Source organism: Xenopus laevis, chromosome 2S (genome assembly GCF_017654675.1).
Source record: "Xenopus laevis strain J_2021 chromosome 2S, Xenopus_laevis_v10.1, whole genome shotgun sequence".
Taxonomy (NCBI): Eukaryota; Metazoa; Chordata; class Amphibia; order Anura; family Pipidae; genus Xenopus; species Xenopus laevis.
The window spans coordinates 50199488-50224268 of NC_054374.1; the positions used below are offsets into that span (position 1 = coordinate 50199488).

The following is a 24781-nucleotide window of genomic DNA, read 5'->3' on the forward strand; positions in this document are numbered from 1 at the left end:
ACTATACTAAAAATGGTCATTAAGGAGAGAAAAATCTTATCGTCTATAGTGACCATAACTCATTCTATGGAAAAATAAATGTTCTATAAATCTACAAATGTATTGTTACTGGTACTTTTATTACTAATTTGGACCCTAGCAACCAGACTGCTAAAATTCCAAACTGGAGACTGCTGAATAAAAGGCTAAATAACTTAAATATCACAAATAAAAAAAGAAAACCAGTTGCAAATTGTCTCAGAATATCACAAAACACAAAGTGAACAACCCCCTTTAATAATACAGTGCAGTTTTCAGCTCCAGTCCCTAAGAAGGATATTAATAAGGTTAGCGAGAGTGTAGAGACATGCATCTAAACTGGTAAAAGAAATGGAAGAATTTAATATGAGAAAATACTGTCAAGGTTTGGATTTCTTGAGAAAAGGCACTTCTGTGTACTGGTTTTAGCAAGTACGGTTTAGTAAAGCACTACATGCGTCAGTACCTACTTGCCACAGAAGGACTAAGTGGAGTTCTTAGTGTAGTCCAGTTACAGTTAAGCAAAATAAATAAACAACATAGGGTATTTATTACTAAACTGCTGTCTTTTGGCCTTCACTGAATTTAAAATACACTTTTTGCTGATTTATTCCCATTATCTGCATTTATGATCAGTGTAATTGTCCAGATAAACTGTCCAGAGATATAATATTGGCTTGTAATCTGCTGGCAGGTATGTAAATGTTTTACAGTGGGATGGAAGCTTGAGGGACATCAGCTTTAACATAGTAAGCTGCTCAGAAAAGCTTGCAAGCATCCAGACATTTAATCTTTTCATCACAGTGTGAAAATCCACATAGCCTGAAGCTGCTTATTTACCCAAAGGCCACATGTAATGCTTTCATTACATGAAAAATATAAATAAGATATTACAAAAAGAAAGAAAATTAATTGTAACTTCCATTAAATACATCACATACAATAAATCAAATACATCACATGCAATTTTAAATACAAATTTGTGGAACTAAATATATAGGAATTAAATATTATATATTAATATAGAATATATATACAGTGTGTATTATTAATTGTAATATTATATGGAATTTTAACATATGAAGACATATTAGGGTCAGCAACAATAAGCTGCACTTAAGTTTTTCATTCCATAGATCAGGGTTCAAACCTTTTTTATCTGTGAGCCATGTTCAATTGTGAAACCAGTTGGGGAGCAACACAAGCATGCAAAATGGTTAATGGAGGAGCCATATAAGAGATGTGATTGGTCATTTGGTAGCCCCTATGAGGGCTGGCAGTCTAAATAAGGCTTTGCTTGGCAGTACACCTTGTTTTTATGCAACCAAAACTTGCCTACAAGCAAGAAATTAAAAAATAAGCACCTGCTTTGAGGCCACTGGGAGCAACATGCAGGGGACCCTGTTTTTCTGGCTAAGCTTCTGCCTTACCCTTTGGATACTGTGATATTGGCTTTTCTCCTGTGTCAAACTTCCTCCTTGGGCATTACTTTCGCTCCCAAGGCCAAGTGGCCCTGACACTTTTCCTAGTCCAACCTACATATTGATCAGGAAGGTCCACCAAGGTTCATGGGGCTGATGTGACATCCCCTTAAGAGTGTTTGTGTCATTGTATAGTTCTGGTGTGGTTTTTATTTTTTGCATAGTGACGAATGAATTTCCAGGGGCAAATGATATTTATAGTCATAATTGCTACTAAAAGCAGTATCTATATGTCATAATTGCTACTAAAAGCAGTATCTGTATGGCTGTTTATATTCTTTAATCTGCTTATTCTTGTACTTTCAAATCAACTAGCTGATTCAGTCACACTCAAAGAATAATACGGAATAAATACTACTTTAAATACTATTTCAACAACATTTACAAACAACAATGAACATGTCTAGGTAATGTATACTGGAAATTTGCTTTAGATTGCATTCCTTTAAAGATGCCAAATTCAGTATTTTGTGAATACTACTTCAAAGCTTATTCCACTTAGTCCAGCCTCCTATAGTTCTAAATGATTGCTCCCTGTTCATGTTTGGAGGACTTACTTTTGTGCTATTTTGTACACATGCATAAAAAATACAGATGTTATCGGCAGGAACAACAATTTATTCTGCAAAAATAGATTCATTTTTTATTACTTTATTTTAAGCCTCAGATGAGTGTCCTCTGTACTACTTTTTTCTCACTGTCTTTGGCATACATTATTTTTGGCACTGAAGCCTTAAATAAGCAATAGGTATGTGTGTATGTATGTATATATATATTGTTGCAAATAGAATGAGATGAAGTATATAGTGACGTGTTTTGCAGAGAAGAAATGTATTTTCTGTAATGTAATTCCTTTACACAGTATGGAAACAGTGAGATTTAGAAACATCAGATTTACCAAAATACTTAGGATTGGCTTAAAAGCTGCTGCTGATGGGACTGAATGGTTTGAATCTGATATAAGTAGGGATTTGGGGCCCCAGTATGCTCAAGCGCAGCCTACTATTACAAGAGCATTTTTTTTTCCATTGCTACTTGGGGATTTCTTTTTGAAGTTCAGTTTTTTCTGGCAATGCTTTGCATTTGCATTTCCTTCAGAAAACCACAAATGGCAGGCCATGTGGGGGTTCAAAGTTAAACGGTAATACATCTAAAATAAAATTTCTCTCAAGTAAATATAACTGAATCCAGGCTCAATATAAAAAGTGAATACTTAATTTTTCTATTCAGCTTATTAAGTTGTACTCATAGGGGTTTAAATGTGTATTTTAAAATGGTAATCTGGCGCTTATAGTGCAGAAAAAGCAATTATTAAAAATAAATACTATAAATCCTATAAATGTAGCAATAAATAGTTACTTATTCAGTTGCCATCTTCATTTTTCTGACAAAGCAGTAGCCCCTGATATGCCCTGGATACACCCAAATTATGCTAAAACTGTACCCATGATTCACCCAAGCTTTGCTCACTCCCACATAAATTCCTGCCCTTTCATGGCCCTGCAAATTATGTATTTTAATCTTGAGGCCAACTCTACCATGGAGCCCCTGACACAGTACCCCCTGTACTCCCCCCCCCCCCCACAATGGCTGCACTTGAAACTATTGAAAAATGTATATGAGCATCATGGAAAATAGAGACTTTCTAAATATAATGAATTAAAACATTTTTGTCCAGTTACTAAAATTAGTTTATGCAATGGTTCCTAAAAACAAAATTCAGCCTTTATATTTTTATTCTTTCAGCTATTATAAGTTTAGAATTTAAACTGTCATTTGGTTGCCATTTATGCCACAATTCAAACAGTACAGAAAGAGATGGCATAAAACATATCAGTAAAAATAGATAAATGCATGGAAAATAATTCTCAGCAGCCCCCATAAATGCTGTATGAATCACAGCTTAGTCACACAATGTCCTGGACTTAGTGCTAGCTGAATTGCAGGACACATGATGCCAGACTTGTAACTCCCTATATATGGAAGTAAGCAAAGGGCTCCAATGAGCGTTGGGAAATTAAAGTGCGTTTTTCCATCGCTTCCCTACCTCCTGCATTTCTGTGTGTATGTGTAATTTAGGTAGAGATAGGTCCAGGAATTCTGCAACTCAGTTGTAGTTCACATCATTGCCTATGGGGTTTATTGAGATTTGTTGCACAGATGACTCACCAAACTGATGGCATTGGAAAATGCACTAATTTGCAAGAGTAATAAAAAAAATAATATGGGTTTTTGATTGTAAAATGTCCCTCACTTTAAATGTGTAAAATTCAGAGTGAGGAAGTAGCTTTTCTTCCATGCTTTCATATAAAGGTAAGATGGTCAAGAAATTGTGTGAATTGAAATTTATTGGCTCAACAACTGAGCACAAACAAGACACCTTTCAACAGGGAAAAACAAGAAACTCAATTCATACTCACATAATAAATCTCCAAGCAACATGTTCATCTGTTATCCAGCTAGAATTAAAAACAGTAGAAGATGACAAGGTAGAAGTGGTGGTGTACTAAAATTATTTCAAAGCTGTCTATTACTGGATAGATTTATTACAACGCTTTTAATGCAAGTGACTAAGAGGCAGCATTATCAATATTTTAGAATTTGATTTTGCAGTGATTTGAGAAGACTGTGGTAAAATATGGTGATTTTGATCATCTGTTTTTTTCAAACTTGCATTTTCAAGTTATCTAACAAAAAATCTCAGAAATCTGAGAAAATTTAGCACCTTTATTTACTGTGGTTTTTTAATTATTCAGCCTTTTGTTCAGCAGCTCGCACTAGTTTAGAATTTCAGCAACATCTGGTTGCTAGGGTCCAACTTACCGTAGCAAAGTTGTCAAAGTTGTCAAAACACTGGAGGTGAATAGGAGAAGTCATAAAAAGTACTAATAATAATACAATTGTAGCCTCACAGAATAGTTAATTGGATGCTGGTGCCAGTTATCCCCATTTAAAAAATAAAAACAGGTGAAAAAGAATGAAAAATCATGTAAAAACTATAAAAAAAACAAATATAAGATCAAATGAACAGTTTCCAAGAATAGAGCATTCTATAACATGCTAAAAATAAACTTAAAGGTGAACTACTGCTTTCTGAGGGAGGGGTGTTCTGTAAAGATTTTATAGCCTCAATAAATATAAATGGAACACTGCAGATTTAATTTATGATCAAGTTTTTCCATGATTAAGGGGGTTATTTACTAAAATTCAAAAACTCAAATAAATTAGTTGCAGGAAAAGACTCGATAAAATAGTGAAAAAATCTGTTTTTTTTTTAACATTATCGTCTGAAAACCAATAATTCTTCGGATTATTGTAAGAAACCCAGAGCACATTATGATACCTTCCAGATTTCAGATTGTAAAAGGGACATCTGCCACTGACTTCTATATGACCTTGGCTGGTTTGAGATGGAGTCCTTTTTTATGCCAACTTTTACCCCCTAATTGTGAACAGTCAAGTTCATGTTTTTCCATGATCTGCCTCTAACTGTGATCTATTTAATCATTAAAAACAAACAATGCAGAATTTTAATCCTTAAAGGGGGATAAAAAGCCCCCATATTATGTAGAAAAGGTGCATAAACTATCTGAATACAGTTCACCACAGCACCCCCAGTCTCACCATAATGATGTACTTTAAGCTGTTGAATCTGATATGTTTGTGTTAAACAAAAATACATTCATATTTATATCCAGGAGCAGACTGGAAGTAAAAAGCAGCCCTGGCAAAAAAATCAAAGCAGCTCACATGTAAATGTGCAACATTGGCCACCAGGAACCCCCCCTGACCTATTTAGCTCCCCCCAGGGTGAGGGGGTAAATGCTCAATCCATGGTGCATGTGGGAAGTCTCCGAGTCCCGAAAAGGACTGGGTTAGTTACACAATGCACCACGCATTGTACATGATAGCAACAAAGAGATAAATAATCCTTATTTGAGGCAATACAATCCTATTGCATTTATTTAATGTTTCAATTACTTTTAGTAGAATTATAGTTTTGTGATTCAAATTACAGAAAGATCCCCTATCCTGAAGACCCCATGTCCCGAGAATTCTAGATAATAGGTGCCGCATCTCTACTAATCTGACATGCATTAATAAAGTACAAACATATTCTGCAGTGCTGCATAATAAATGGGTATATACACTAAACATTTAGATGAAATCTATTACAGTCTGCATCCAGAGTGCAGCACTATATTAAAATCAATTAGAAAAATCTTACCACCAGGCTCCAGCTGGCCCATAATAGTCCCCAAAAAGTGGCAAGCATGAAAGCATAAATGGTACTCCCCAGGCAGCACAATGATATGCTCTGTAAAAATATAAAAGTAAACATTATTAGAATTAAGAGACACCAATATGTAAAGAAACTCTCAGGAGTACTGAATTTAAATGTTTTAATTCCCCTGCATCTAGCCATTAAAACAATAGTGCAAGCACTATGGAACAGTGAATACCCACACCTACAGTAAATTATTCCAATAGAAAAAATGTAAATAATTAGTTTTTGTTACAAACAATGAGATCTCTGGGATCTAATAACAAATTAGTGGTTTTCATGACTTTAATAGGTCTTCACAGGAAAACCAGTGAATCAATTATTGGCTAAGTAAAGGTGACATATATATATGTATGTGTTTCATTATTGGATAACTTGAAGCAAGTTTACTAACATTCCTGTCTGTAGGAGCAGTATGAAGAAAAAAGGACCAAGTAAAACTCTGGAGATGGATGAAAGGGTAAAATTTACTAGAAAAGGACAAGTGCATGGACAGGACAGTCACCCGTTACAATCTGATATATATTTCATCCATGCAAAGCAAAGAATCCTGTACACAGGATAAGTAAACTTTATAAAAGGATAAGCTGAATATCTTCAGCTCTCCTCAGACCTATACGTGAAACCTACTGATAAAAATACCTTGTTGCATTTTAATTTGCATATAGTGTCTGACCAGGATACCCTACAAGCAGGGCCGGCCTTAGGCCTATTGGACCAATTGGGCCCAATAGGGCCCCGCACCTCTGGGGGCCCCACACCACAGGGCAGCACAGATAATATTTCCCTCAGAACATGATGCTACCTGGCCTGCCCCCAACTTTGAGAGTCCAGCCCATCCCCAAATCCATAGGTCCAGCCCACCCCCAACTCTGATAAGCCAGCCTATCCCCCAACTCCATAGGTCTAGCCTGCCCCCAACTCTCATAGGCCCAGCTTTCCTCCAACCTTGATAGGCCCTGCCTGCCCCCAATCCAATCAAGCCTGCTCCCAAGCTGAATCGGCCCAGCCTGCCCCAAACTAATTGGCCCAGTCCACTCTCCTATTTCCTCCCTCTCTCTCTTACCCTGTGTGCCCCTATTATGTGCCCCTATTTCATCCCTCTCACTCTCTTACCTTGTCTGCCCCTTTCCTTTCTATTTTGTGCCTGTATGCCCTTATTTTCCTAAATACTTGGTGTGTCAGTAGCCAGCAACACTTTGTCTAGGGGCCCCGCCAACATGGTCACAATTGGGCCCCACATTTGATAGGATCAGCCCTGCCTACAAGGGAGATTGGATGAAAACTGTGAAATTCCAAGAGAGAGGCTATCCCTTATCATTATTAAGGGAACAACGAACCCCAAGTAGAACACAGGGGAGGGGGGAGGGTTTTTGCGCCAACTAGGTTTCCTTCCCCTTTAAGTCTGCTAGAAAATCATTTTAACATTAAATAAACCCAATAGGCTAGGTTTGCATCCTATAAGGATTAATTATATCTTAGTTTGTATCAAGTACAAGGTACTGTTTTATTATTACAGAGAAAAAGGAAATCAGTTATAAAAATGTTGATTACTTATATAAAATGGAGTCTATGGGAGATGGCAATTCTGTAATTCAGAGCTTTCTGGATAATGGGTTTTTTCCCTCTTCTGTGTATCTACAATTTTAAAATAGCATATTCGCTTTTGGTCCTTGTCCTACAGGTCTCAGATCATTCCATGCATGGACAAATAGAGCTGAGATCCATGTATTTGGTTCCAAAGGATTCTCTGGTACTCAAGGCTAGTTCAAGAAGGGAAAAACCAAAATAAATACACAAGGGTTTGTCCCTGCTTGAACTAGCCTTGAGTGCCAGTGAATCCTTTGGAATTGTCTGTCTGGGAGGGTGCCGATCCCTCCATCACCGTGCACCAAGCGTTAATCTAAGCAGGCCAGGGTGTGCGAGTGGTGCCATATATTCTATTCATGTATTTGGTAACATTGAGACAAGCAGATAAAGCAGTATATGGCTAGCTAAACTTTCTGTTTCCCTTAAATTGCATGACCTACCTGCTCCCATAATTATATAATGGAGAAAGATTGCGGATACCTCTACCAGGTACATTAGTTTTTTCTTTATTTACAGAATTAATTTGCACTAGATTGCAATCACTTTCAATAATGTTTAATCTTTTAAAACACAATGCTATTGTTAAATAACATCAAAGATATGTTAAACTTTAAATTAACCTAAAACAGGAGTACACTGATGCCTTAAAAATTAAAGCAATTTAACACAATGATCACAGTGAGGATTTTACAAATGGAATGAACTGTTCTCAAAAATTTGTTAAAGAGCCCTTGTAAAAGGAATTTTTGAAAGCAGAATCTAAGGGGTCTTTAGAGGATACAATTATCTTGATTTATATGCTCCTGCTCCATACATTTCTGCCATCAATGGCCATCTGTTATACTAGTGGGGAAAACATGTGCAAGGATTCATTTGACATAATTCATTGATAATCTCCTTGAGATTATAGGTGGCCTCTTCTCAACATTGAGAATAAAGTCATGCCGCAGACTTGTTCTGCTATATAATGTATTCTGCTATAAGTATATTTTCTTCAGGATTACCATTAGGCAGGTATTTTAACATGGCAACAAAATCATACCACAACACATCTGGAATCTGGCTGACAAATACTGCTTGCTACTAGGTACTCTGTGGTACTTAAATGTGCCTACTTCATATAGTTGCAGGATACTATTTAGACAATGTAATTCTAGTTGTTAATTTCTCGGCACTAACAGATTTAATTGCTTGCTCAAGAAACACTCTACATTACTTACATAGGAAAGTAAAAATAATGACTACATTTCCCATTTTTAAATCACCACGTGTTGTTCACCTCCACACCCCTGTTAATATGCTCTCTTTCCAAATTGGTCACACCAGCAGACCAGATTCAATCCATAAGCAATGAAATAGGAGCACCCCAAACGCAGGCTCTGCTGCAACAAAATTTTATTCTCACGACATGTTTCGGATCAGATGTATCCTTTTTTAAGTATAAATCACAATTGTAAGCAAACACCTTTTAACACCAAACCCACAATGATAATCCTCCCTCCATGTTGTCACTAATTATCCCTAATTAGTCAATTAGTGCTAAAGTAAAGCCGCAGAAAAGTCTGTCTTCTTTATAATACATAGTTCATATGCAGCCATGCATCTTGGCAGAAAAATTCCTTAAACTCGTTAAATGTGTCCCCATTAGATAAACATAGTAGTGCCATACCTAAAAATACTGAAAAATTCAAACATTTACAAACAATGTTGCAAAAATTTACTTAAAACCAATTACAATAATTTACTACAAAATTGCATACTTGATTCTAGGTACTACTCTCAAAGGAGTCTACATCACCCATTTAATCCACAGAAACATGCATCTCTAAAGGACAGTGTACCTTAAATATTTTAATAACACAGTATCATGGCCTAGCAATTTTTACCTTCTCGATTAACTTCCACAGTATTGGTATAATTCAATTGTATTCTTTTCCCTTTCTTACAGATATTTTTGATACTGGCCCTCATATTTTATATTGCTAGTGATCTACAGATGGGGTAAGGTAAGGTTCAAATTTATTTATAGTATACTACTATACTGTGTAAGTTAATCGAGAAGGTAAAAATTGTTAGGTTATGATAATGTGTTATTAAAGATTTAAGGTACATTGTCATTTAGATACATGTTTCTGTGGATCAAATGGGTCAGGTAGACTCCTTTGAGAGTAGTACCTAGAATCAAGTTTACAATTTTGAAGTAAATTATTGTAATTGGTTTTAAGTCACTTTTGGCAACATTGTTTTTAAATTTGTCAGTATTTTAAGGTATGGCACCACTATGTTTATCTAATAGTGATACCTTGAAGGAGTTTAAGGAATTTTTCTGAAAAGATGCATGGCTGCATATAAACTAGGGATTATAAAGAAGACAGAAAGACTTTCTGCAGCACTAATGGACTAATTGGGGTTAATTAGTGACAACACGGAGGGAGGAGTATCATTGTGGGTTTGGTGTTAAAAGATGTTTGCTTACAATTGTGATTAAGGGTACAACTACATGAGCGTCTTCAACACTTTTCCAGACGCGACACTACTGTCGGATGCAGACACAGTGTGTAGCGTCTGCATCTGATAGTCGTGTTGCATGGGATGAACGCTGCGGCACCCTCTGACATTTCTTTACTTATTTTCCGTTGCATCCGACTTGACGCATGCGTTTTGGCGCACTGCATCGGATCAGCTCATGCAGTTGTACCCTTACACATGATAAAGGATCCATGTTGTCTGATACATGTCATGAAAATAAAAGTTTGGAGTGCTCCTTCCTACTACATTTCCCATTTTTGTCACATGCAAATTTTATAAACAAGCGCACGCAAGAACATTTTTAAAGTAATCTTTACCAGTATTTTATGAGAGAGATTTATTCCCTTTGCCTAGTTCTGCCTGTGTTAATGCTCTGTGACCAGGATATTTCTTCCTTCAAGGAAGTTGAAACTTATAGCCGGCAGCTATCTTTATAAATAAAACCATCCCGTTTTATTATTCAAATTTGGGAATATAAAGCAGCAGGATATATATTTCCCACAATGCTTTCATCCCCCTTATTGATAATCTAATTATTGCTCAGCTTCTTCGTTTATTCTGTGACAGTATATCCTTAAAGCAGCATTGACATCTGCTGGCACAGTGTTTCTGAACCATTGTACTTGTGGTGGGAGCGTTTTACTGCAGAAATAGGTTCAAAAACTATACCCTTTCTAGCTCAAGGGAGGCATACATTTTAGCTTCCAAATATAATTTCTACTAGATTCAGTAATGCAGTGCTGTTTCACAGAATTCCAGCATTATTGTACTTGCTAGAGGGAGTTGTGGCTAATGCAATTGCAGTTGATGCATCAAAATTAACACAATTGTTTGCACTTTGTTGTAAACAATTCGTTTTCCAAGCCCGGTTGGCATCATTTCCAGTGTTTGGCGTGAGAGTGAAGTGTGCATCTTATTCTTTAGATGTAAGCACATTGCACCTATTCATACAGTGTGCTAAGGGAGGCTTGGAACTACTCCACAGCAGGTGGTAGCTCCAGGGTACCCACAGTGCCCTGTGTCAATACGTGCAGCAGTGCTTGATTCAAAACAGGAAGGACTGATAAGCGGCAAGTACAATTATGCAAAAGTGAAGGAGAGCATTTTGATGCAAGTACCTTTCATTAATGTGATTTAATATGCCAATGTAATTGCACTTGTGGTCATAAATGACCCTTAAGATTTTTTTAATTAATCCCCTTCTTTAGATTAACTTGAACATCATGTTAAAATGAACGGACATATATCACGGCTTCACGGACACTTGAGAACGGAGTTGATCATGTAGTATAAGTAAAATAGTATAAAGCAACAGTCATGTGACAAACCTAATTCCCTTTTTTTTTCAATGCCCAGAATTTCACTGGCTAACAAAAAAAATTAAATGCAAGAAATTAAAAAAGGAACAGCAGTGTTAGGTATTAGTGACATTCCAAAGCAATGAGAATTGTGCTGCTGTGTAGCCATGATGGCAGCCAACTAAGCTGAATAGGCCACCGTGGCCAGAATATTGAGGAACTGTTTTGTAAATGGAGAGTCACCATTGCAGACAATATTTATTTGTTTATAGTATAATTGGCCAAATTAAAGGTCAATGGTTTGTTGTTTCTCTTCTCCCTTCCAGTGTAAGTTAAGGTGATACATACATGGACAATATCGGGCTGATCTGATCGTTGACCGACTTGGTCTGTCGGCAGCTATTATAAGCCCATGTATGGTCACCTTTAGTCTGTGTCTGGGACTAAAGCTGGCCATAGACGCAAAGATCTGATTATACAAATCTGGGATTATTACGATTTTCGGACCGTGTGTGGAGAGTCCCGAATTTTTCGTCCAGCGGAGTTTTGTCTTTTGGTCAATTGGACAGGTTCAGTGTCAGACTGGCTGGTGGGTCCCGACCCTCATGGGCCACTGCCGGGCCATACCCCATCTCCCCATATTATGAATCCCCCCAAAAAAAATTTTTGGAGCAGTTTGCGCATGCGTGTCGGGTGGCGCAGTTCGCCCCTTGATGCGTGTGTTCACTGTAAACTACAATGAAGATAAACATATCGTTCATAGCTCACTTCATAGAAAGAAAACATATTTTCTACAAAATAGGCTATATTTTAAAGGACCTACCTGCCTGCATCCCCAGTTTAGCTTCTTCCTTAGTCCTCACTAAACCTTTAATAGGCCCAGGGGCCCCTGGTTTCTTGCCACATACTGTATATTTGGACACAGACATAATTTTTGTGTTACATGTCAAACGTTTATACTGTACTTAATGGCATAGATATGCCCTGTTGCAAGGGAAGCCTAACTAACCACAATATAGGGAATGTAATAAAAGTAATTAATGGAAAAAAATATTTGCATTGCAAAAAACAATTCTTTTGCATAAATTTAATAAAGCTTTTGCTAACCCAGAAGTCTCTAACCTCATTTGCTATGGAATAGTCATGGTTTTCCCCTTAGTGCAGTCTATGTAATAAAACTTCTTACAGAAAAAGTAGCTATTTTTGCACCAAACAGGGTGTGCCACCTTTAAGCAGGCCTTAAAAGTTTACTATGTGCAGCTATAATTTGCAATGCACTACCTGTCTAATGAATATTACATTGCAAAAAGCTATTTTTTTATGATTTATACAAACTGGTACAAACACACAGTCTCAGTAGGGAATACCTGTATAATACAAAGCAGTTCACAGAATTTACAGCAATACTTATATATAAGTATTTTTCATTTTCAAAGCATACAACCAAAATTTGTAATACAAGGCATTTTCTTTTATGTTAAACATAGGTCTCTACCTTCTAAGCTCCTTAACAGAATACATTTTTATTATAATACACAGTTACACCCAACAACACAGGGATTGGCAATGGTATTACAAAAAATTACAGTCACATCAATATTACTGTTCCAAATCTTCTTTGTGAAGTTCATTGTTCAAGGGAGACCTCTAGATTTTTTACATGATTTTTTTTCCCCAATATCTAAGGTGATGTTATAATAGTCTGATTCTGCAGTTCGTGATGCTCCTTTAGTGCAAGAGTTAAAGCGAATGCTTCCTGAGTGAATACCAGCTGCTGTCATTTTTACCTCTTCAACCATGCAGAAACTATTTCCCAATGACTGCTAATCTGGAGTTAGAAAACAAGAGCTAGCAAGTCCCTATTTCCCCTCTGGCTCACACAGTTCTGAAAACTCCAGTTACGATATATTCTGGGAGAGCAGTCTCCGGGAAGGATAAATCTTTCCAGGAGTGTCAACAATTATCTGAGCTATAGTCTAGGCAGCCAAATCATGATAGCATATGTACTGACTAAGCAGCTCTTTTTAGCTCTTGCACCTGCTTGATTGGGCTGTTACGTGCATGTTTTAGAATTGTTTTTTTTTTCCAGAACAGGGTTTGAACTGGAGATTTCACAACAGAACTTCTCATAACTTGGATCTAAAATGATTCAAGTGTTTTTTTGTTGTATTCAGTTTGTATAACCATAAAGCAAACAAAAGGGCATCCAGATGCCCACCCCTCATGAATACAGTGCTGCTGAATGCAGACACAGCTCTACACATGGTGGTAGCACAGTTATAGACCCTGTTATCCAGAATGTTTGGGACCTAAGGTCTTTCTGTAATTTGGATCTCCATTCCTTTAGTCTACTAAAAAAAATGTAATCATTACTAAATTAATCATCACTAAATTCAATAGGATTGTTTTGCCTGCAATAAGGAGTATTTATATCTTAGCTGGGATATAGCACAAGTACTATTTTATTTTTACAGAAAAGGGCGGGGGCACGTAGGGGGCATTGCTGAGACAGCAGCTCCGGTGGGCCCTGGACCCCCCAGTTCGATCCTGATGATTCCTCCTTTTACTATCCAGCTGTTCATGAGAAGCTATTTTCAAGCATGTATCCTCCACTGTAATGAGTGTTTATAAGCAGAGCAGCTTCCTGGCTTTTATCCATTAAATAGGATCAGCCAAAGGGTAAATATTGCTTGCTGCAGAGAATATCCATACTACTTTCTTTTCATGTTGTTCTTTATAACCCATTACATAAAAGAGTGCCCCCTGTAGCTTCCAAATATACCCGAAAGACAAGAGCTATCTCAAATAATAATTCATATCAAGAAGTTTGAATTTTTTTTGATTTATCAAAGTTAGTTTCAAATTTCTCTCTTTTGAATCATAATGCTGTATGGATATTTGATAGAACAATTTATAAATGTTACAAAATAAAGAAGACTAATCACCAGACTAGACACATTATAGTTGTATTGCTACTGTACTTGCAGTGAAAATGCCCTAGGCAAAAGTTATGGTTACTTTATTAAGGTTTTATTGATTTAACACACAGAATTACCATTATCCAATAGCACAAAACATAAAAAGCTGCAGATATTTATTAGATACGTGTTAGATATATATAAAATAACTATATTTGTATTTGATATAGAAACACAAGTACAAGATATAATGAATCCTTATTAAAAGCAAAAACCAGCCTATTGAGTTTATTTAATTTTTACATGATTTTCTATTAGACTTAAAGGAGAACTAAAGCTTCACTAAAGAAGTCAGCTAGAAATGTTGTGCATCATGTTTTGAGCTTCTGTACCAGTCCAAGGCAACCACGACCCTTAAGCAGGAAAGATATGTGCCTCCAAAGATGCCACAGTAGCTCGCCATCTTTTCTGCTGATTCGCTGCACATGCTCTGTGCTGCTGTCACTTACTGAGCTTAAGGACCCGCTAATTTCTATTATTTATGATTTTTGAGTTATTAAGCTTTCTATTAAGCAGCTCTCAGTTTTAGCAATCTGGTTGCTTGGGTCCAATTACCCTAGCAACCATGCACTGAGTGGAATAACAGACTGGAATATGAATAGCAGATGGCCTGAATAGTAATAATAAAGTAGCAATAACAATAAATGTGTAGCCTTACAGTGCATTTGTTATTAAATGGGGTCAGTGACCCCCATTTGAAAGCTGGAAAGAGTTAGAAGGCAAATAATGTAAAACCTATACAAAATAAATATTGATGATCAATTGAAAAGTTGCGTAGAATTGGCCATTCTATAACATACTAAAAGTTAACTTATAGGTGAACCACCCCTTTAATACAGATAATAGCTACATGCCAGCACAAAAAAAGCAGTTTTATTTTATTACAAGCCAACCTCATTTTCTGCTTGATAATTTCTGATGACCCCTAAACTTCTTCTCAACAGCTGCTCACAGCCCACAGAGCATGTTAGTGTTGCAGAAACTTTCCAAGATGGTGACCCCTGTGACAAGTTTGGATCATTGCTGCTATTGAGAAGCTGAAACTCTAGGCTGGTGCAGTATATATAATACGGCATTTTTAGCCATATTCATTTTTAGGGTTCAGTTCTCCTTTAAAGGGGTGGTTCACCTTCAAACAACTAGTTGGTTTCAAATAGTTCACCAGAAATAATGACTTTTTCCAATAACTTTCTATTTTCTACGTGTCACCGTTTTTCTAATATTGAAGTGTCAAGTGTCTTTTTTCACCTTCTGAAGCAGCCCTGGGAGGGGGGTCGCCGACCCTGTAAACTGTTCTAAATTGATACATTTAGTTGATACATTTCTTATCTTTGTCCCTGCTGAGCAGAATCCCTGGGTTTCATTACAGGCAGCTGTTAGAATTGATACAATAATTGCTAATACTCCAGAGATGCTGCTGAGAAATGTTGAGAAATGTTGCAAAATTGTTTAGAGTCTGAACCTGAATTACTGAGCTGCCAGACTCAAACACCAGAGACAGGAACATTCAACTTTAAACTTAGATTTTGGAAAAACAGTAAAAAATAAATAATGGAGAGTAATTGAAAAAAGTCTTTATTTCTGGGGAACAATCTAAAAACAACTGAATTGAAAAAAGTGTTTGGAAGGCGAACAACCCCTTTAAGGTATGACGATCCAAATTACAAAAAGATCCATTAACCAGAGCATTCAGGTTCCATACCTATACTATCAATCTAATAAACTATGTGAAGTAAATGAACACAACACTGAAGTGACTGAGGTAGGGGGCATGACAGCTGTCAAGCCACTGTGGGGTTTCTGTTAAGGAGTATTTTGGCAGCTCTGGATCTTCCTTGCAACCAGTGATGTAACTACCAGGGTGCAGAGGTTGTGATCACACCTGGGCCAACACCCCTTTGGGGCCCTCCAAAGCAAAGATAAGTTTTATCATGGGTGGCAGTGCAGTGGGAGATTTTTTGGCATGTGCGCCACTAGCACAACAGAGCACGATTAATGGGGGGTGTTGGTGGGGACCCAACTGCACCCAGACCTTGGACATTAAAACCAACGGCCTACTCCAAAATCCAGCAAAATGTGACCTGAAATGGAAACAGATTGTGGGCTTCTCACCAGGAACTGAAGGGAGGAAGATGCTGAGGGCATAGTACTAAAACACAACAGTTTGGCAGAACTAAACTGAAGTTTAGTTCACCTGCTGATCCAGATATTGATGGCGCTAGTCATCCACAGTTTTAAGTTTCAGATTTCAGATTTAATTTACAAATTATGATAAAATACCACTAGCTATCCTGTACTTTATTATTATTGTTAAAGCACTTCCCCTGGCAGCAATTATCTACAATAACTGAAGTCAAATAAAAAACTAGCCCGATTTAGACACAACCAAGGTGTACTGATCTAATAGGTAGCCAGTGATTTGAACTGCCATACAGAATAGAGAGCACCAAATTCTATTTCTTCCAGAAGATTCCTGTTGAGTGTCTCATAAGATTTCTATTTCATTACCTATTTTATTCAGTGGTTAATCAGTATTGGGGATTAAAACCAGAATCAATAGGATGTCACTGTCACTAGTTGAACTGGGTGCAAAATCTGTTGACTCAGTCAAAACCACTATTTATTTTTACATGAGAACAAATCAAGCATCATACGAAATTAATAGTCTTGGAGAGAGAGTGATTCCCAGCTGTCACGATTGGAAATATATCTCCTTCATTACTGTTTGATTGGCAGTGGTACCAGGTTATGAATATTTGCTGATTTAAGTTGCTTCATTTATACATACATCACATATATAAGAGAGGTTCTATTAAAAGGCATGTTGCAAATTAACAGAACACTGATGTGTGCCCTGTGGACTGCAAAAAAATTGCCATCTCAAGCATCAATGAAAGTACATTAAAAACACGTAGAGTGAGCTGCAGATAAGGGGATCAAAACCCCCCAAACTCAACCATCTTGGCAGGTTTAAGGTAGCAAGATTTCTTTTTATAAACAAAAAATACCCCATTGCAGCAAGTCATGAAAATGATTATCTGTCCCAGAAAGTGCATAGCCAGTTAGGGTAGCTGACACTGACCTTCAAAAAGAGCTGACCTACTAAAAAACTGCTATGTTAGCAGTCTAAAATGGCTAATAACTCTAAAACTCTAAAAACACTAAAAATAGAGAATTAATGTAACATGCAAAAGTGTTAAGAAGATTTACGTAAATTAAAATTTGGGGTTTAGATCCCCTGAAATTTCAAATAATGTAGCTTTGCTAAATTAAAGTAGTATTTCATAAGTTGTATGAAAATGGAAAATCACTTTTAAGCTCTTGTTTAAAATATGATTTATTATAGAGAAACCCACTAACATATTAATATTTTAAACATTTTAATAAGAAAATCTGCACTTCTTAAACAAGGAAAACAGCAGGATGTGGAGGGGAGCATCAGCACCAGAATTGCAAATGTGAATGCCTGTGTATGCCCAAATAGGTGATAAACATTTATCAGTTAATCTTTTTATGTGCAGATATTCATTAGTAGAACCAAAATCATTAAATATGAATGATCTCTTCTTGATTCAGGAACATATAAATAAATTGGCATCATTGCAAGCTAATAAAGTGTAACTAAATCCACCCTGCAAATTTGTCATTTTAGTTCTTGTGCAAGAACCACATCGTTGGTCTTATCCCAATTCTGCAGTGTTGGCAGCATGCACTTTTATCCCTTGGCTGAATGCTGGCAATAGGTGAAAAAAGCACCCAGACTGAACCAAGACCATAGGTTTGGTTTCCAGTGCACGTGTACCTGCTCACAAGTCATCACCATCCAAGCTGGAATCCATACATCATCCAAGTGATGTGGCCTATTGTTACAGAACTATGCTTGCCTTGCAGTCATAGATAATCTCTGACGATATACCTGGTCAAAACTGAATACAGCTGTATTCATTTCTAATTGTTGGTATTTATGGGAATTATGCATAAATATCATGCTAGTTCAAACTTTTAAAACACTGCAGGTAAAACCATGAATAGCAATGTGTAGAAAGCTAGAGAGTGAGAGGTAGAGAAAAGACTAGTATTCAACACTAACCGTAAGTTGGACAAAAGAGAAAATAATACAGTTAGTATGTCAAACACCTAAGTTAAATTCATGTGGACACTTTTTCTGCCATATTCTTTTATATATTTGTATTTTTTTGCCACATTTCTTGTGAATCAAGAAAAAAACACAAACTCACATTTTAAATAATAAAATTTAATGATAAGTCAAGAATAGCCAAACTTTAATTGCCAATGGTCCCAGGCCTTGAGCTGTTCAGTATACACAAACAGAATCTTTTAATATTCATGTCAAGATATGAGAGAAACAATATCTCACCACAATGTTCAGTTGAATAGAGTGCAATACCCAGACCTAGCACTATCAAAAAGCAAAATTATCAGACCAATCCAGGAGTAGCAACCCAGACCTGTTGCCTCCAGGTTTATTAAATTGGACTGTCCGATGTGCTTATAATAGTTTGAGGTCTTTATCCTTGACCAGAAGCAGCTGAATGGGACTGAGCACTACCTATGAAATGTGCAATATGTCGGCATAAAAGATACAAAACGCATTTATTTAACATTTCTTCTTACAATTAGTTGATACATTTCTCAGCAGCATCTGTGGAATATTAGCAACTATTGTATCAATTCTAACACCTGTCTTTAATGAAAATTCTGGGATTCTGCTCAGGAGGGACAAAGATACCAAAAGTATCAACTAAGGCAGGGATCCCCAACCTTTTGAACCCTAGAGCAACATTCAGAAGTAAAAGGAGTTGGGGAGCAACGCTAGCATAAAAATAAGTGCTTTGATTGGTGGTCATTTGGTAACCCCTAGGTGGATTGTCAACCTACATTGAGGCTCTGTTTAGCTGTGCACCTGGTTTTTATGCAACTAAAACTTGCCTCCATGCCTGGAATTTAAAAATAATCATCTGTTTTGAGGCCACAGGGAGCAACATCCAAGGGGTTGGAGAGCAACATGTTGCTCACGGGCTACTGGTTGGGGGCCACAGAACTAAGGGGTTAGGTTTATCAAAATGTGAGATCAGAACTCACTTTCTATTCATTCCGATGGGATTTTTAGAATCATATTTATCAATGTCATTTGCTATTTGATAAATACGCTTTTAAAAATCCCATAGGAATGAATAGAAAGTGAGTTTTTCTGTGGGGAGTTTTAATCTCACATTTTGATAAATCTGCCACTAAATGTATCAATTTGAAATAGTAAAAGAGTCGACGACTGCTGCACCAGATCTGCTTTAGAAGGTGAAAAATTTAAATTTCCTCTTCAATATTACAAAAATGGTCAGAAATAGAAAATAGAAAGCAATATGAAAAAGTCTTTGTTTCTGGTGAACTATCTGACCAACCAACTGAACTGAAAAAAAGTGTTTAAAGATGAACAACCTTTATAAGTAATAGAAGAGTTGGTTGAGATAGACATACAGACAATATATTAGGGCCATATTCCAGCAATCTTCAAAATGTGCTCCTTTTATTTCATATTATAACATATAATATTATTTAACAGTTACTATTTGAGCCACATGTTGTTCACTCTCAGCATATACCAACAAGGTTCACTATCAGCATATACGAATAATGACAATAATGACTAGTCCCATCTGCCTACCAATGAAAAATGAGTAGGCAGTAGTAGGGAGTAGGGAGTAGTCTTATTTGCAGACGCCTGCTAGATGTGCCTCACCGTCACTGCCTACTCCTTTTTTATCAGTAGGCGGGCGGGACTGGCAGAAGAGGCAGGAGGGTCAAGAAGAAGAGATATCCATGGGCCATGAAGGTTTTGCACGCTGCTGCAGCATGAGCAGGCATGTGGGGGATATGATCACGCTGCGAACAGCTAAAAAATGGCCAAAAAAAAGCCAAAGGGGATTAAAGATTTCGACCATACATCCCCTTTAAATGTATGTATCTGGAATAGGTGATAAAAAAAATCACTGCGGCAGACATTATGCTATCAAAATATTCTAAGAAGAGTCATATTTAAAGTATACCATGTCCCACAGGAGCCTAAATACCTACATTATTGTCTTGTGGCATAATTATTAAGAAACCAATTTTAAATATTGCTTTTCAGGTGCTTCAGGAATAGGAATCCACATTTTTCCAATACAAATCATACATCCATGTGGCCTCAAAAACAAGACACAAGAACCTTGCCTCAGGACTCTTTACTAGGAGCAGCAAAAACCATAACTCATTTTTATGAATGGAAATTCATCTCTTCCAATATAGAGAGGGTAACTATGCTCTCTGCAGTAGCAATGCAGGCACACCCCTCACCAGTTCAATTATAGGAACATCATTGTAACATATAATAATAGGAACAGCATTGTAACATCTTCAGATGGAAGGCTAATATTTATTGTTTATGAAATATATATGAATGGTTGACAGAAGCCTCTGAATGTGTGTAGAGAGTGGACTGTGTGCTGTATGTAGAGCGTGGACTGTGATTTCTATATGCTTCACTGTGAAATGGGCTATAGCGGGCAAAACCAGAACATAAACAAAAAGTTTTTTGGACTAACCTAAACTTAAAACAACTGTAGTTGAGCCAAAGGCCCGTAGTATCAGTGTTGGCCTACAGAAATGCATAAAATGAAGGCATATTTGATCAGTTATGTAATTTCAGTGTGCAAAACGCAGGGGACATTTAGCACGATGTGTCATTGCCCTTAAGCATGAGGCTACTGTACTTCTTCCCATAGATACCACCCCTATGCAGAACATGTAGTGAGCCTCTGATGGAGTTTATTGGAGGTTATTGAAGTTTAAAGTATATTTGTTCACCTTCTCAGGTTATGGGGGGGGCATTGATCTACTGTATAAACTGTTCTAATTACAACAGTAAGCACATATAGCAGCAAAATGAAGGGTACTGTTTACCAGTTAAAGCATTGTACAAGGTGACCTTGCTACAAGATGTGCTTAACCTTGCATTGCTTATTATATTATTTTTATTAGCTGTAATTGAGGTTTAATAATATCAGACTATGCAAACAAGTTCTTTTACTTGCTCCAATTTTATGGCATCAATTGCTTTTATCCCTATAAGCAGATTGTTTCAGCCAAACTCAAAACTTAGCTAATAAACCAGACAAATGGGGAACATCACTAGTATAAATGAGGGCAACTGAGAGCAAGACTATTTGTGTATGCCATTTTACTGTGCTCAATCTGAGTCCCTTTTTACATCAAGCAATAATATTGAAGTAGTAGACCCCGATGTACTAGCTTCACTAAATATAGCCCCAACATTAGTACAATCCAGGCACCCCTCCTGTAGAGTAAGTAAATGAAAGTCATTAGATTCAAACTAAGCTCCCGTTAAAATCATTAATTGAACTTATTAGTACTGTTAGGAACAGAAATTAGGATGAAGCAGCACACTCTGCTGAATATGTTTCAGAGTGAACGAATGCTAATTAGCTATGTTTTATTACTACTTATAAAAAGGATAATTAGCTAAGTAAAATCCATAGAATGAACATGGTTCTCTTAGAGCTAACCAAAGTTTTATTTATTGCCAATAAAATATTCACAGGCACAGAATGGATCAATATTCCAAAATATATGGCTTCTTGCAAGTACTTTACAAAATGGAAATTCCAAAGCTACAAGAGCCCAAAAACTAAAAAAACTATGAGTAAACAGGTATATGAATTGGTTGTGCTTGATGTCAAACTCATGTCTGAATATTCAGACAAAGTGAAAAATCTAGTTACTATGGCATTTTGTTACTTCTGGTTAGTTCCTCTTTGTGGATTCCTCTGGAAACTCTTTTTTTATTCAACCAGTTTTTAAATTTCAAAGTTTGTCACTGAGTTGAGAAATACAGTAGATACATTGCTTAAAGATCAATGGACATAAAGGTGGATCAAAGTACATTAAAAAAAATTGCAAGTACAGGACATATTGTATTGTATATGTTTGCACACTTGAGTAAATTCACATATGATACATAGTTCAGCCCTGAAATCTCTTTAAACTTATTACTGATTTCCCAGAATCCCACTTTCATGCACAGGTAAAAATGACAATTCATTGCTCTAACCACAACATTTCGACTAGTTAAATTTGCTCCATAACTTATGCACGATTTGCTAAATTTGACTTGAATGTAGATTGGTAACTTGCACACAAGTGTCATTAAGCAAGTGCCTGCAATATTGTTGGAATTTTTGGGAAAACCCTACATTGCGGGTAAAAAAATGAAGGCAACTAGCCAGTGCCGGGCCAACGCGGGCAGGCGCCCTAGCAGCCTGGCCCGGCAAAGCAACCAATACGCGAGTGCGCATGCGCAAAAAGACACGAGTGTGCATGCGCAAAAAAATATTATTTTTTATAAAATAGTATTTTTCGTGCATGTGCACTCGCGCAAACGCGCACGTCTGCCAGAGCAGGGACCGGACTAGGGGATAGCAGAGGCAGAGAAGGTGCGTGCCTGGCGCCCCCCTACAGCTTTGCGCCCTAGGTACGTGCCTACTCTGCCTACCCCTAGTTCCTGCAACTAGCATCCCACTTACCGTTTTGTACACTTGCATTAAAAAAAATTTGAAGGAGTACTATAGTATTTTTTTAAGAAAAGATCCATTATATGGGGAACCCCTGGTCCTAAGCATTTCAATACCTGTACATCCACATATCTGCAAACATTTTTTAACATGATTATTTTTGTGCACCAGGGGTAGATTTTACAGCATGTACGCCAGCAGCACTCCGGTGCACGATTCATAGGGGGGCCTGGGGTCCCGTATGCCTGCTAAAGATATGAATCTCTACACGGTCGTCGGCTAATCTACAGGGAAACAAACAAACCTGCTCCAGTTCTGGGAAGTCCCTCCCCCTGGCGTTTGAAAGTATGATCCTTTCCCTGCAGTTAGGGACCGTCTAAAGTTTCCTATCTGCAGCAGTCAGAGCAAGTAAATGTAGGGAGAATTTCACTGCATACATCCAGGTTTCTTATAAAATATGGTAGACATTTTTTTAATTAAAGTATATTGGAGTGTCATTAAAGAAAGTAAAAATGGGATATTATTTTTTTTGCCTTTACATTCCCTTTAAGTAGCCTTAAGGAATTCTTAAGTTTGCGGTCTTCTTCTCACACTGAACTTAACTGCAGAGAATTAACTTTTTAATAGTCTTTCTGGCATGTTATGTCCCAGTATTTGCTTAGCTAGGGACTTAGTGAATGGAATTAAATATAAATTATTTTGGATTTTTTGGGAGAAGATATACTATATGGAAGTTCATTTTACATCCTATACAGGGAAATCAGTAGAATCTTAGGTAAGGAATAATAAAAATATCAGAGAATATTAGGGAACACCTGCTAAAAATAAAACATAATATATTATGGAAACCAGAGAATAAACATGCAGACAGTACTGTTCATTTAGCACCACAGCATCACAAAATTTGATTTGCCTTCTACAGATGCTGTCACTACAATACATCACAGAACTGTCTACTGTCAGTTTAATAGCTTTTGCTTGGAGGAAATTATGAATCCTGCAGCCTTTATCATATGATGTATAACCCCTTGTATACCAGACAGGCTTATATTACACACAGCTGAAATGACTTTCACCAGCTTTCATTATACTGGGAACAAAAACAGATTTAAAAACCATAGTACAAGGCCAGCCTCACATAAAAACCATGCTATAATGGGACCCAAACCAGACATCTGTGAAATAGTATTAGAGAGGTCTTGGGACCTACTGGTTTACAAGAACTGAAACATAAATTTATAGAGCCTCTAAAGTTTAAAGCGGAGGTTCACCTTGCTAGGATAATTAAGCCATAGGAACCACATAGCAGTTTAATTTGCATGTGTTCTGGATTTTCTCAGTCAATCCTGTGTACCCTTATCCTATTCTGAATCAAAATTTTCCTTGAATCTGATCATAATTTAAAAAGATTTTGAATGGGTTGATTCTGTTGATTTCAACTGAAAAAAATTAAACTTGAATGCTTACTGTAATATTATTGAATACCAGCAAGGATGCAAGGAACTGTGGATTCCTTGCCTGCTTTGTATTGGCAGTAATCTGTCATCTCATAATCTTATTTCTCTCTACAGACAGCACTCCAAGTTCTTGATTGAAATTTGCCTTTATTCCATCTTAGGGCAGCATAGGTATGTGAACAGGTTATTTGACGTGCACCCATACCCTGGAAGAGTAAAACTACAAAGTAAGTGTGGTTTGCCTGGAACTTTCATCTGATAATCTTACACAGGGCCGGAACTAGGGGTACGCAGAAGAGGCGGGTTGCCTAGGGTGCCCAGCCCTGCATTTACATGTTAGGCCTTTGGACCTGCTGAATTTCACACAAATAGCACTTTGGCAAACTTAAATTACGATTTAAGGTGTAACCAGTGCCAGGACTGATACATCACAGGCACAACTGATGCCAGGTCAAAATTCTAAAAATACCTAAAAAAATGCTAAGATGTTATTTAAGAATGTTGCATTTTTTTTTTTAAAAAAAAACAAAAAAAAACACCAATAGCATAGCTTTTTG

At 37.0% G+C, this 24781-nt stretch overlaps 1 protein-coding gene across 5 annotated transcripts in view; it reads right to left on the bottom strand.

Moving 5' to 3' along the window:
- LOC108709423 (cyclic AMP receptor-like protein A) overlaps positions 1–24781 on the bottom strand; it is a 256285-nt gene that overhangs the window by 118054 nt on the left and 113450 nt on the right. For all 5 annotated transcript variants that reach the window (XM_041583760.1, XM_041583759.1, XM_018249222.2 and 2 more), the window contains 2 exons: positions 5728–5817; positions 3920–3958 (listed from right to left, as the gene is read on the bottom strand). In XM_041583760.1, the coding sequence (XP_041439694.1) occupies positions 3920–3958; positions 5728–5817 (129 nt within the window). The remainder of the gene's footprint in view (positions 1–3919; positions 3959–5727; positions 5818–24781) is intronic.